The 11,975-nt window shown below is 44.1% G+C and overlaps 1 protein-coding gene across 4 annotated transcripts in view; it reads right to left on the reverse strand.

The window, feature by feature from the left end:
• The window catches only part of PPP2R1B (protein phosphatase 2 scaffold subunit Abeta), a 40,027-nt gene extending 28,468 nt beyond the window's left edge, over positions 1-11,559 (reverse strand). For 2 of the 4 annotated variants that reach the window (XM_037505242.2, XM_037505243.2), the window contains exons 1-6: positions 11,405-11,537; positions 10,564-10,654; positions 10,069-10,169; positions 6,076-6,308; positions 5,627-5,774; positions 554-709 (exon numbers count right to left, since the gene is read on the reverse strand). In XM_037505242.2, the coding sequence (XP_037361139.1) occupies positions 554-709; positions 5,627-5,774; positions 6,076-6,308; positions 10,069-10,169; positions 10,564-10,654; positions 11,405-11,518 (843 nt within the window). In that variant the 5' untranslated portion in view covers positions 11,519-11,537. Of the gene's footprint in view, positions 1-553; positions 710-5,626; positions 5,775-6,075; positions 6,309-10,068; positions 10,170-10,563; positions 10,655-11,404 lie in introns of all 4 variants that reach the window. The other 2 variants (XM_037505241.2, XM_037505244.2) reach the window with 2 other exon arrangements.
• Positions 11,560-11,975: the final 416 nt, after the last annotated feature.

Raw genomic sequence — 11,975 nt, forward strand, 5'->3', positions numbered from 1 at the left:
TTCTTCCCTCCTTGTAGTGGCTCCTAGGACCACAGGGGTGGTGAAACTCCAGAAGCTGAGTCCCAATATGGCACAGAAAGAGAGAGACGAGGGTGGAAGAAATGGCAACACCACAGGTAGCCCTGCATTTTTCACAACCTTGGTCCTCTGTGTGCCAAGCCTTTATTTTTACCACAAGCATTCCAGAATTCAGGAACCTTTCGTCTAATAGCAAACTTTTTTTTGTATTTTACTTTAGCACTTAAAAAGTATCAGTGCAGGGCCTTCCCGGTGGCACAGCGGGTTGAGCGCAGTGCTGTGGAGCTCTCCGCAGCCTCTGCAGCGCCGGTTCGATTCCCGGCCAGCCAGGGAGAAACCCAAATGGCAGGGCAGACCTCTCCTGTGTTGCCTGCTGCTCCCCTCAGCAGTGTACTTTGGTCTGTCTGCCTGTTCTGCTCCCAGCTCTGTCTCCTGTGAATCCTCTTACCCTCCCACGCCTCTAGCCTGTACCCCAGTTCTTGTATAAAAAAAAATAATAAATCTTAAAAAAAAAGTATCAGTGCAAAAATTTTACCTCTGAAAATTTATCAGCTACCATATAACGAACTCGCCAGGATTTATCTTCGGCAGCTTGTCGAAGTGTAGGCATCACCAAGGCTTCGAGGTCATCCTGAGACAGTAACTGGGCAATACTGACACAAGCTTCCACAGCTAGAAGGCGCACCGAATCCTAAAGTGACAAAATTTCTGTTTGTCAAACAGTATCTACTGAGAGCCACAGGCATGGGGTTGGTGCTATAGATGACAAAAACAAAAACAGATCCCCTAGTTCAAGATGCCTGGCCTAGAGAGACTTAGAGGACCAAAGGTTAGACTGTATGAGAAGTAAACACAGGGGTCTCCCTGGTGGCGCAAGGGGTTAAGTTTCAGCACTATGAAGCTATCAGCAGCCACTGCAGCGGGAGTTCGATCCCCCGCCAGGGAGCTAACCCACGTGGAGCAGGAAAGCGAAATATCTAGCAGCCTGGTTCTCCGATCTCTGAATCATGCTCAGTGACTTGGATTAGTGGCTGAAGACCTGGTGATAAGACAAACAGAAGGAAAAAACCCAGTCACGATATCTTCTCTAATAACAAATAAGATGGGAGATCAGGGGAAAGCAAAGCACAGCAAATGGGTGCTGTCAAAGACAACTTGGCACAGACTATAGGTGCTCAGAACAGGCCTCAGAATGTGAAAGAAGGGTCCCCAATTTTTATGGCAAGGAAAGCAGCCTATGGTGAATACACAGATTAAAAATAACGTGAGGTGACAAGCAACCATCAAAGCTGAATACATCACATTTCTAAGTGGCCAAACCACAGAGAAGGAATAAAATGGGTGATTCTTCTTTGGCTATTGTTTCCTAGAGCCTCATTTCCAAATCATGTAAATGTACAGTCTTAATAGTTTCTAAGAACAAGGTTACAATGTCCTTTTATATTTAAAAAAAACCACACTATGTTCAGTTTTGTGTCTCTCCGTCTTGAAATAGCTGTTTCTTTGCCTGGAATGCCATTTCAAAGCCATAAAGATGGAAGTCAGAGAACAGCAAAGTTATTACCTTGGTAGAGTACAAAGTCTTTATTAATAAAATGCTAAGATTAAATGAAAAAAGAACTTTTTAAAGTTGTCTTCAAAGCCTCATAATATTAAGCTGAAAGACTAAACTGAAAACTATACTTATAACAAGTTTTTTAACATATTAGTGCAAAGATAATAAAGGGCGGGCCTCCCCCAGTGGCGCAGCAGTTGAGCCCTGGGTTGCGAAGCTGCCCGCAGCCTCTGCAGCACTGGTTTGATCCCAGGCCGCCCGGCAAGGGTCCCACGTGGCGCACAGACCTCTCCTGCTGCCCGCTGCTCCCCTCAGCAGTGTACTTTGTTGGTCTGCCTGTTCTGTTCCCCGCTCTGGCTCTGGTGAATTCTCTCACCCTCCCATGCCTCTGGCTGTACCCAGTGCTTGTATAAATAAATAAATCTTAAAAAAAAAAAAAAAAAAAAAAAGAGAATAAAGGGCAAGGGAATCACTCAGGAAGCTCTCAGTTTTTAAAATATCCAATTTGGGGTGACAGTAATAGGAGTTTAAGCATGAGATGATACCTTGGAAAGAAACAGACAAAATTTCAAAGCTGGCAACTAAGAAAAGCATTGAATCTAAATGTTGATAATCAAAGACAGGGAGTCAAGCCTAGAAAAAAACAGCAGAAAAACTTAGAAAGGTGTAGAATAAATTAACCCAGCTTTCCAAACATAAACTGCCAAGTGTCAATCTGACAACTATATGTCCTTTGACCAAGTGGAAATGTAGAATTAGATAAATCAGTCAGAAATTTGGGATTGAGACGCAGATTTGGGAATCATCAATATGTAAGTAAAAACAGAATTACATAAACATATGAGTACCCAAGAGAAACAGGACAAAAGCAATAGTATATAAGTATATATGTACACACACATATAATTACGTGCTTTGCATAAAAACATACATATGTATATGTGTATATATACATATGCACAGGCATACACAAGGAAGATAACAGAGACTCTAATTTTCAAAAATGCTACAAATTTAAAAAACTGTAGATCAACAATGACTTACTACATGCCAAAGAGAATACTATAACCAAATAAACAGGCTAAGAAAAAAAAAAAGCAGAAGTAGGTTCTTGGAAGAGGGTATACAGATTATTTTTGGATTCAGAAAATAATGTTAAATCATGGGACTATTACCATCTATGAAAACATATGGCAATAAATATTTGTTAAATTAATCAATTACTTCTTTTCTAGAGTTCCTGATTCTCTCCCCGATACCTGGTTCTTCCTCCCAGAATCATCTTTTCCATCTCAGCAAAGACACTATCATCCACCCAGCTGTTCCACCAAAAAAAACCAAGAACTTCTTGATTTCTCTTCCCTTCATCCAATTACTCTACTTACTACCTCCAAACCTACCTCCTGATTCTCTCCATCTTCACTATACACCCTAATACACCATCATCTCTTGCCTGGGTTTTTAAAGTCTCCTAATTGGTTTTCCTGTGTCTATCCTAACCCCCTTTTAATTTTGTTTCTATACAGAAGCCAAAGCACTCTTTCTAAAATGTAAATTTCATCAAGTCACTCTCTTCTTAAAATCATGTTCTAACCTCAGGACCTATACATAGATGTCATTTCTTCCTAGAATTCTCTTTTTCTAGAGCTCTAAAACTCTAGGAAAGGGGGAGGTTGGCATTTTTCTTTAATGTCTCAGATTATGTCACCCCCTCACAGTCCTTCTCCAGGTAGTCAGACCAGAAAAATGTCTTCTAATCACTATTATGTCATCCCCCTTTATTTTCCTCATCACATTTCTCTAGGATATTTTGTTTATGAATGTGTTTATTATCTGTTCCCCTTCATTAAAATCTAAGCTCCGTAACAGGAGGGTCCCTGCATGACTTGTTTAACCCTGTTCTAGCGCTAGAACAGTGCCCCAATATGCCACAGGTATTCAATAAATCTTTTTTCAATGGATGGATAAGCCAAAGTAGCAATGCTGTTAGTGACTGGAGGAAATATACATTCACATATTTTACAATTAAGCATTTAATATTTTTTTGAGCAACAGTTGCTACTACCGTACACCTTCATCTATGAAGTGATCTTATCACCCCAAAAATACCAAATCTAAATCTCATTAAGCCCTTCTGTTAATGATAGGCAAACACTGGCCGAATTCAGGAGGCAGCTAGTTTATGTAAATCAAGTTTTGTTAGTACACCACCAAGTCTATTAGTTGGTATATGGCACTTTTGTGCTATGCAAGCAGAGCACAGTAGCACAACAGAAGCTGTCTGGCCTATAAAGTCTAAAATATTTACTACTGGCTCTTCACAGAAAGTTTGCAAAGCTCCATATAGATTCAATTATCAATTTTCAGGAAAATGCTAACATCATACCATGTTGGCAAGATACTCAACATTCCAAATGAGGATTCTAAACCTGCATTGTCCAATGTAACCACTACCTCTAGATCCAAGTGGTTTCTCAATACCTGAAAGGTGCCAGTGCCAAAAGTTCACGACATCACTCTGGATATACTGGGTTAAATAAAATATATTATTAAAATCAATTTCAGCTGTTTTTTACTTTTTAAAATACAGCTACTAGAAAACTTAAATAGGTAGCTTACAATATATTTTCAACGGATAGTGCTCTTTTAAATTATAATGTCTGAATAAGAAAAGTGCAAAGAGAAGGAGGTAGTTAACATAAAATTCAAGATAAAGTGTTAGTCCTATGGGGGTGTTTAGGAGGGAGGGCGTGGAGGAGTTCCATCTCCTTTCATAAATGATAGTTACAGGATGACAGTACCTTATGGTAATTCCTGAAGCACTTGTTTACTTCATACTTCATTCTATGTTATTTTAATAGATTTGAAAATTTATTTTGTAAGTAAAATTAACCATCTCTACATTTAGAATCTGAAAATGAGACAATGTATCTGGTGTTCTTGGTCCTCTACAAATGAAGTGATTCTAGGGCAGGTATGAAGCAAATTAAAAACCCAAAATGAGTCTTATTCTAGAATAAGGGGCTGATCTTCTGAAGCACCATACCGAGAGACAGTACAGCTTCACTGTGATAATGATCCTGGGGCCAAACTGCTTACATTTGAATCCCAAACCCACCTTTGCAAAGGATGAACCTTAAGTAACTTCGATTTTCTGTGCCTCCCCTTTCTAATACGTAAAACAGGGAACCTACTTCACAGGGCTGCTGTGAGGACCAAATTACTTTGGTATACATTTTAACACATCAAACAGGCTGACAAATATTAAATACTTTATTTAGGTGCTTGTTATTGTTTTTATTGTTATTTCTACAAAAAAGAGACTTAGATCCTAGATTTAAAATTGCTATTATCCAAAGTCATCCTATACACACACACAACAGCTTTCCTAAAATATGCTATGCTTTTTTATCTGAAGTCATAAAAATTACAAGAAACATTACTCTCCCACATTACAATCCAGCCTGCAGTGCTCAAAGGTATGTCACCCTTTAAAGCAGCACTTGTCCTCCCTTCTTAATTATGGTTCTCATTTTCCTCTTTGACTCCCCCTTCTTTTAACAGTTGCTAACATGAAAATCAAGGTCTGGTAAAGAAAAAAATACAAGAACACCAAGATGGGTCATTTTAAACTTTACACAGGCCAGAATTAAGTATTAATTCTGCATAAAGGATCCTAACACAAGAACCAAAACCTCCAAAGAAATTCTTTTAAACTGTTAAAGAGGAGCCTACCAGCCTCCCCAGTGGTATAAAGGGTTAAGCACAGCACTGTGAAGCTGTCCACAGCCTCTATTTGAGCCCCTGGCAGGCAGGAAGCAGCCCACGATGCTGCAGACCTCTCCTGTCTGGCCCGCTGCTCCCCTCAGCAGTGTATTTCAGTCAATCTGCCTTTTCTGTCCCCTTCTGTATCTCTGGTGAATCCTCTCACCCCCCACACCTCTGGTCTGTACCCTAGTTCTTGTATGCATAAATAAATCTTTAAAAATAAAAAAAAAAAAACTTAAAGAGGAGCTGATCTGTGTACCTTAAATAAATACTAAGTTAACTTACCTGTTCATCTGAAGCTAGATTAGTGAATAATGGAACAATTTCGCTTTTCACACTGTCTAATTCCAGAACTTTTGCAAATTCACCCAATTTGGAAGCAGCAGCACGTCGTACCATTGGCGTATCATCTGAGCACAAGGAACGGAAGTGCCTGCAGCAAAATGAAGGTATTTCCTATCAAATACCACTGATTAAAACATTCCCCAACAACACACACAGATGGCCATTTAGAGGTTTTCTCATACAGACATCAATGTTTAGGCATTTGCTCTTATAAGTAACAAAGACAAAACCACTGGCATATACAAATGCACGATAAAAAGAGATGTCATCAATCCTGCCATCCTGCTGTCAGCCGGTCACTGGTAACAGGGTAACGAGTAAAATGTTAGTTATAAGTTCCCAATACCCCAAATAATTGAAGAAAAAAAAAAAAAAAAGCCATAGCTTACTGTCTAATTTCTGCTTTGACAGCATTTGAAGCCCTGGGGTAGCAAACGCTGAACAAACCGCATGCAGATGTGCGAGACGTGAACCAATCACCACTCGCCAGGCGTTTCACCAGAGGTACAAAATGAGCTTCCAGAGCAACAGGAGTATGCTCCTGGGAGATCTGCCTCAGGGACTCCACAGCCTTGTCTCGAACCACAGTCTCTTCCACGGTCGCAAGACTTTCCAGAGGAGGCTGAATAGACGAAAAAAGAGAAAGCAGAGAAAAAAACTCACTGCATCAGGTTATTTAGAGATAATCACCTTTTAAAGTGACTGAAGGGAGGGGGTACATGTAACCAGAATGTTAGCTACATCACACCAAATGGCTATGTTCAGTTCACACAGTGATAACATATGGTGTGTCCAACCTGAAGACACGACTTCTGAAGGACAGCCAAGATCTCGTGTCCCAGATGGTGTCTACAAATGACACAGTGGAAGAGACTTGACATAGGATTAATATTATTGTGAGCTGACTCACTAAGTTTAGGAGACATGTAGCCCAACTCAGACAGGATCATGTACATTTCCTTAAGAGTATGTACAAAGGGGCCTCGCTGGTGGCGCAGCGGTTGAGCACTGGATTGCGAAGCTGCCCGCAGCCTCTGCAACGCCAGTTCAATCCCCGGCTGCTCCCCAGCCATCAGAGGAGGGTCCCACATGGCGTGCAGACCTCTCCTGCCACCCGCTGCTCCCCCCAGCAGTGTGCTTCGTCACTCTGTTCTACTCTCCGCTCTGGCTCTGGTGAATTCTCTCACCCTCCCATGCCTCTGACTGTACCCAGTGCTTGTATAAATAAAAAAATAAATAAATCTTTAAAAAAAAAAAAAAGAGTAAGTACAAAAACATGACCAAGGTTGGGCACGGAGACGTTTTGTTGGGCTGCCTAAGCCCAGTCTTTGGAGTATCACTCTACCATTCCTGGACATGCAAGCTCTGGTCCAGGGGCTCTTCCCCCTCAACCACATTATCTAGCCTTTAAAGGTTGAGTACCCGATCACTTTTTCAGAATAAATCCAGAATCTTTCCCTAATTCATACACAGAGCAGGAGTTTGAGACAGACCAGTTTAAGAAGAGTACAGAGATTGCAGCTTTAGCGATAGAAGATACAAAAGGCGCTGATGGTAAGGATTAGCCAGTAAGTGAATACGACATGACCCAGTGAAAAGAAGAGGGCTGGTTCTTTTAATTGCTTCCTTTCTGGGTCTACATTTGGTCCAGGTATAAATACAGATCTTCTACAAGCCACCAATATTAACAACAAACCCACATGTAGAATTAAGAGAGTGAAACAAAAGTATAATGGACCAAAGGAAAGAAGTGTATCTACCCATAATACATTTCAAAAAGTATCTATGTCTGATAGAGACATAGAAAGTACGGTTTTCCTAAAAAGTATGTCAGAAGCCATCTGAAAAGCGACGGCTTTATTCCTTATAACCCCCGCTCACGGTGTGTAACCTGCCTTCTCCAACCTTCTCTCAAGCATTATCAATGGGTCATTTGTCACTACTACAGGACAAGGCCAAACTCCTGAAAACTGCATAAAGATTGTCTCTTATTCTGAACTCTGCCTTCTCCAAGTCCTTTTCTACTGCCCCGACACCACTACTGCCTGCTCCAGCCCCGATACCTTTTACTCCAGCAACCAAACCTGCTTCATGGTCTAAGCCTCTGAAACTCACTCTGCAATAATTGTTGTCTAGTGCTGCCAATACATAAGAAACAAGGGAAACAGGTTCCTTGCTCCAGTGGAGCATACATTCTAATGCAGGAAGGCAACTAACTAAGACAACAATTAGATAGTGATGAGTACTCTTAAAGAAATAGAATAGTATGATGTGATAAAAGGCGACAGGGAGACTATTTCAGGTTGGGTGGCATGGGAAGGCCTCTCTGAAAAGATGCATTGAAGTTGAAATCGGAATGACAAGGAGTGAGCCACAGAAACCTCAAAAGAACATTTTATTAGAGGGAATACCTAGGGCAAAAGTCTCAAGGCAATAATAAGCTTGGCTTAATCAGCGAACTGAAAACAAACCAATGTGAGCAGAATGAAGTTCCTGCAGAGTACTGGTATGAGATAAGCTCTCAAAAGTAGGGCAAGAAGGGTCTTGTAAGCTAAGGGACAAGCTAAGGTAAGAGTGTGGATTATGTAAGAGCCATGGCAGGGTGTGATCCATCTGTTGTATAAACAGTGAGCTGCAGGGGTGGAGTGGGAGGCAAGAATGGAAGGCAACTAGTTATGAAGTTACTGTAGTAATTAAAAGGAAAGATCCCGTGGCTTGGAAAGACCAGAGGAATAACTAGGTAAGTGGTAGTGTGGATAGAGGAGAGCAGACTGATTTAAAATATGCAGAGGGCCTCCCTGGTGGCGCAGGCTGTTGAGTGCGGCGCTGTGAAGCTGTCCACAGCCTCTGCAGTGCCGGTTTGATCCCGGCCGGCAGGCGAGAATTCCATGTGGCGAAGCAGAACTCTCCTGTCTCGCCCTCTGCTCCCCTCAACAGTGTATTTTGTCAGTCTGCCTGTTATGTTCCCCGCTGTCTCCGGTGAATACTCTCACCCACCCCGCGCATCTGGCCTGAACTCCAGTTCTTGTATAAATAAATAAATCTTTAAAAAAAAAATGCAGAGAATCCACAAAAGCTACTAATGCTTTAGATGTGTGAAATGAGGGAAAGAGAATTCAAGAATATTTTCTCGCTTTTGACTTGTGCAACTGGATAGATGCTGATTGCCATTTACTGAGACAGGACAACTATACAAAAGACATTTAGGGATGAAAACTGAGTTCTGTCTTAGGCATGTTAAACTCGAAATACCTGTCTGACATCTAAGCAGAAAAATCACAGGCAGATAGATTATATAGAGATAAATGGATATTTATATCTATTTTTCTCTGTAACTAGAGTTCCATGGAAAGATCAGAGGTAGAGACTGAAATGGCGAGAGTGAGCATCATATAGACAGTATCCAAAGCCCTGAGGCATACATCCCTATTCTGTCCAACTGCTGTATCCGAGACGTTCCTCAAATCCTAGTTCAGACATCATCTCCCAAGAAGTCTACCTAATCACCTAGGATTAATTCCTTTCTCCTGTTACTTGAATACCTTACATGTGCTTCTACTGTTCCATCTAACACTGTATGATAATTATTTGTTGACATATAGAGACCTCACTCCAGTCACAATGGTCTTCTTTAGCATTTAATTTTAATGCCTAGAACACAGTAAGCTCTAATAAATGTCAACTAAATTGAACAGAACTTACCAAATTCACAAAGTTGCAAGCAAAAATTATGCCTACAACAAATACTGGATGGTGTTTTTTATAGGTGGAATATTTTTTAAAAAATCAAACAAAGGATCAAAGACAAACCTTAAAACCAACCCTTGGAAGAGAGGGCAGGGGTAAGTCCTGACAACAGGACTTAGATGGAGGACTATGGATGCTTTGGTGGTGGGAGAGCTACAGTGATCACACCTGTGGGGAGGGGAATCCTAAACTTGTCAAAAAATACTAGCAAGGATGTTAAATGATATTTCAATAACAGTAATTTTTTAAAAGTCACATTTACAATTAATGACAAAAAAAGTAATGTTTCCAAAGTTAAGACATTGCTAGACAAGGGTTGATCTTCAATTTCGGGGGCAAAATATCATAAGTAAAAACAACCAAATTCTTTTCTTCCTAACCTCTAAAGTACCAAATAAGTCTACAGAGGCAAAGAAGAGGAAGAAATTCTTGCATTCACAGTCAGACAAAATAAGAAAGCCTAGTTGAGTCCAAAGTGCCTATATTATTTGTTCTCTCAATAGCTAACATTGTGACTAGCAATCCAAAAAAAAAAAAAAAGCTCTGCATAAAAAATGCTCCAGTGTGCTTATAACCACACAATGTATCATTTATACTGCAAAAGTTCCAGCAGGATAGGCAGCACAAATACTCACCAGCAAACAGTGAGCAAAGTCAGGTCCTCCCACCAGGCCTGTAAAATTTCCCAGCTGCTCAGCAAGGGCTAACAGTACCTCATCTTCATCATAAATTGTATCTGAAATGACAACAACAGGGTATTTATCCACAAGGATAGCTGGCCTAGAGCTGGACACTCACAGAAATAGAATAAAAAACTCCATCCGCATGCAATGGTGCATCTGTGCAGTGGTCCTGTCACAATCCCAACAGCATGTTCTTCCTTCTCCATCAACAGTCTACCTGGATCTGCTTTGCAGAATGAATTAGAAATTCATCATTTCATATAAATTATTTTACCTATTAGCTACATAGGTATGTCTGAGTATGCCTGGCCTCGTTACAATATACTCTGCCCTTTTTCTTTTGCACAGAAAGCACGAGGTTGAGTTTTAGTACTTAATTCTAACAGTTTTGAAAGACACTGGAAAACTGAAACGTCCATGCCTTTCTTTCAACAAAGCTTCACATACCTGTGAGGAATGGCAGCAATTCAGTTCGAGTCCTTTCTACTCCCAGCGCCAAAGCAATTGTTGATAACTTCTTAATACTGTTGAGACGGAGCTTTACAGAAGAAAATGGCAAGAAAACCGAGGTCAACAAACAGTTGTGCTCTAGATCCAAAGACAACAGCTGAAAACAGGTGATAATGGCATAGGGGTAACCTTCCGTTCAGACTTTTTCCTGTCAGGAACCCATGAGCAGGTTTCTCTGGCAGGTTTCTCAGGAGGGGCCCCGTAAAAAAGGCCCATTCAAGAAATGAATGAAAGGGAACACACTCCCCAGGAAGCGAGGCAACTTGAAAAGGCGCCAGGGATGGAGCAGGTGAAACGGTTGGATGACAACCCCTGCCTTTTCGAGGGGGGCTCCACGAGAGCTGGCAACAACGACTCCCCTGCACCCTTTTCCCACCCAAGCCCGGCCAGTTTCCAAGCCCGGGAGGCGTTCGCTCGCCTGCACGCCCCGGGGCCCCCCGAGCAGCAACCTGGCCCGGCCCTCGCGCCCGCCGCGCGCCCGCCGCTCCTCCCGGGGCTGCCGCGCTCCCGCCCCGCCGGCGCCCGAGGAGGCCGGGCCCCCCACAACCGCCCCGGACCCGGCGGGGAGCCGCGCCGGGCCCCGGGGGCTGACGGAGGGGCGCCGGGGAGGCCCCGGGGGGTCGGGCCGAGCCAGCACAGCCGCCCGGGCCGCCCCTTCCTCCCCGCCGGCGTCTGAGGGGAGCCCGGCTCCCTCCAGCCCGGCCCGCCGCCGCGACGCCGGCCGCCCCGGCCCGCCCGCGCGCCCCGCCGCGCCCGCCTCCCAGCCCGACCCCAGCACCTGCACGTCCTCATTGCGGAGCTCGTCGATTAAAACCGCGATCGGGTACAGCGAATCGTCTCCATCTCCGCCCGCCGCCCCCGGGCCGGTCCCGGGCCCCGCTGCGCCCGCCATGTTCTTTCTCCTCCGGCTGGTCGCCGCCGCCCGCCCCGCGCCCCGGCCCCGCCCCGCGCCCGGCCCCGCCCCGCGCCCGGCCCCGCCCCGCGACCCGGCCCCGGTCACGCCCCGCGCCCCAGGCCCCGCCCCGCGCCCGGCCCCGCCCCCGGTCCCGCCCCGCAACCCGCGCCCCGCCCCGCGACCTGGCCCCGCCCCGCCCCGCGCTCCGGCCCCGCCCCGCGACCCGCCCCGCGACCTGGCCCCGCCCCTCCCTGCGCTCCGGCCCCGCCCCGCGCAGGTGGGGTCCTGCAGTTTCAGCCCAGCTGCCTCCCGCCAGTCCCAGGTGATGGGAAATGTAGGTCTGAGCTCCGTTAGCATGGGGAGCTTATAATTAGGAGGGATTAGGGTCAAAATAAGGGGGTTGGGAATTGTATGGGAACTATAGCCAAGATGCAAATGCATACATTGTGCAAAA

The sequence above is a fragment of the Talpa occidentalis genome, unplaced genomic scaffold (genome assembly GCF_014898055.3).
Source record: "Talpa occidentalis isolate TD23 unplaced genomic scaffold, MPIMG_talOcc4v2.1 talOcc4.12, whole genome shotgun sequence".
Taxonomy (NCBI): domain Eukaryota; kingdom Metazoa; phylum Chordata; class Mammalia; order Eulipotyphla; family Talpidae; genus Talpa; species Talpa occidentalis.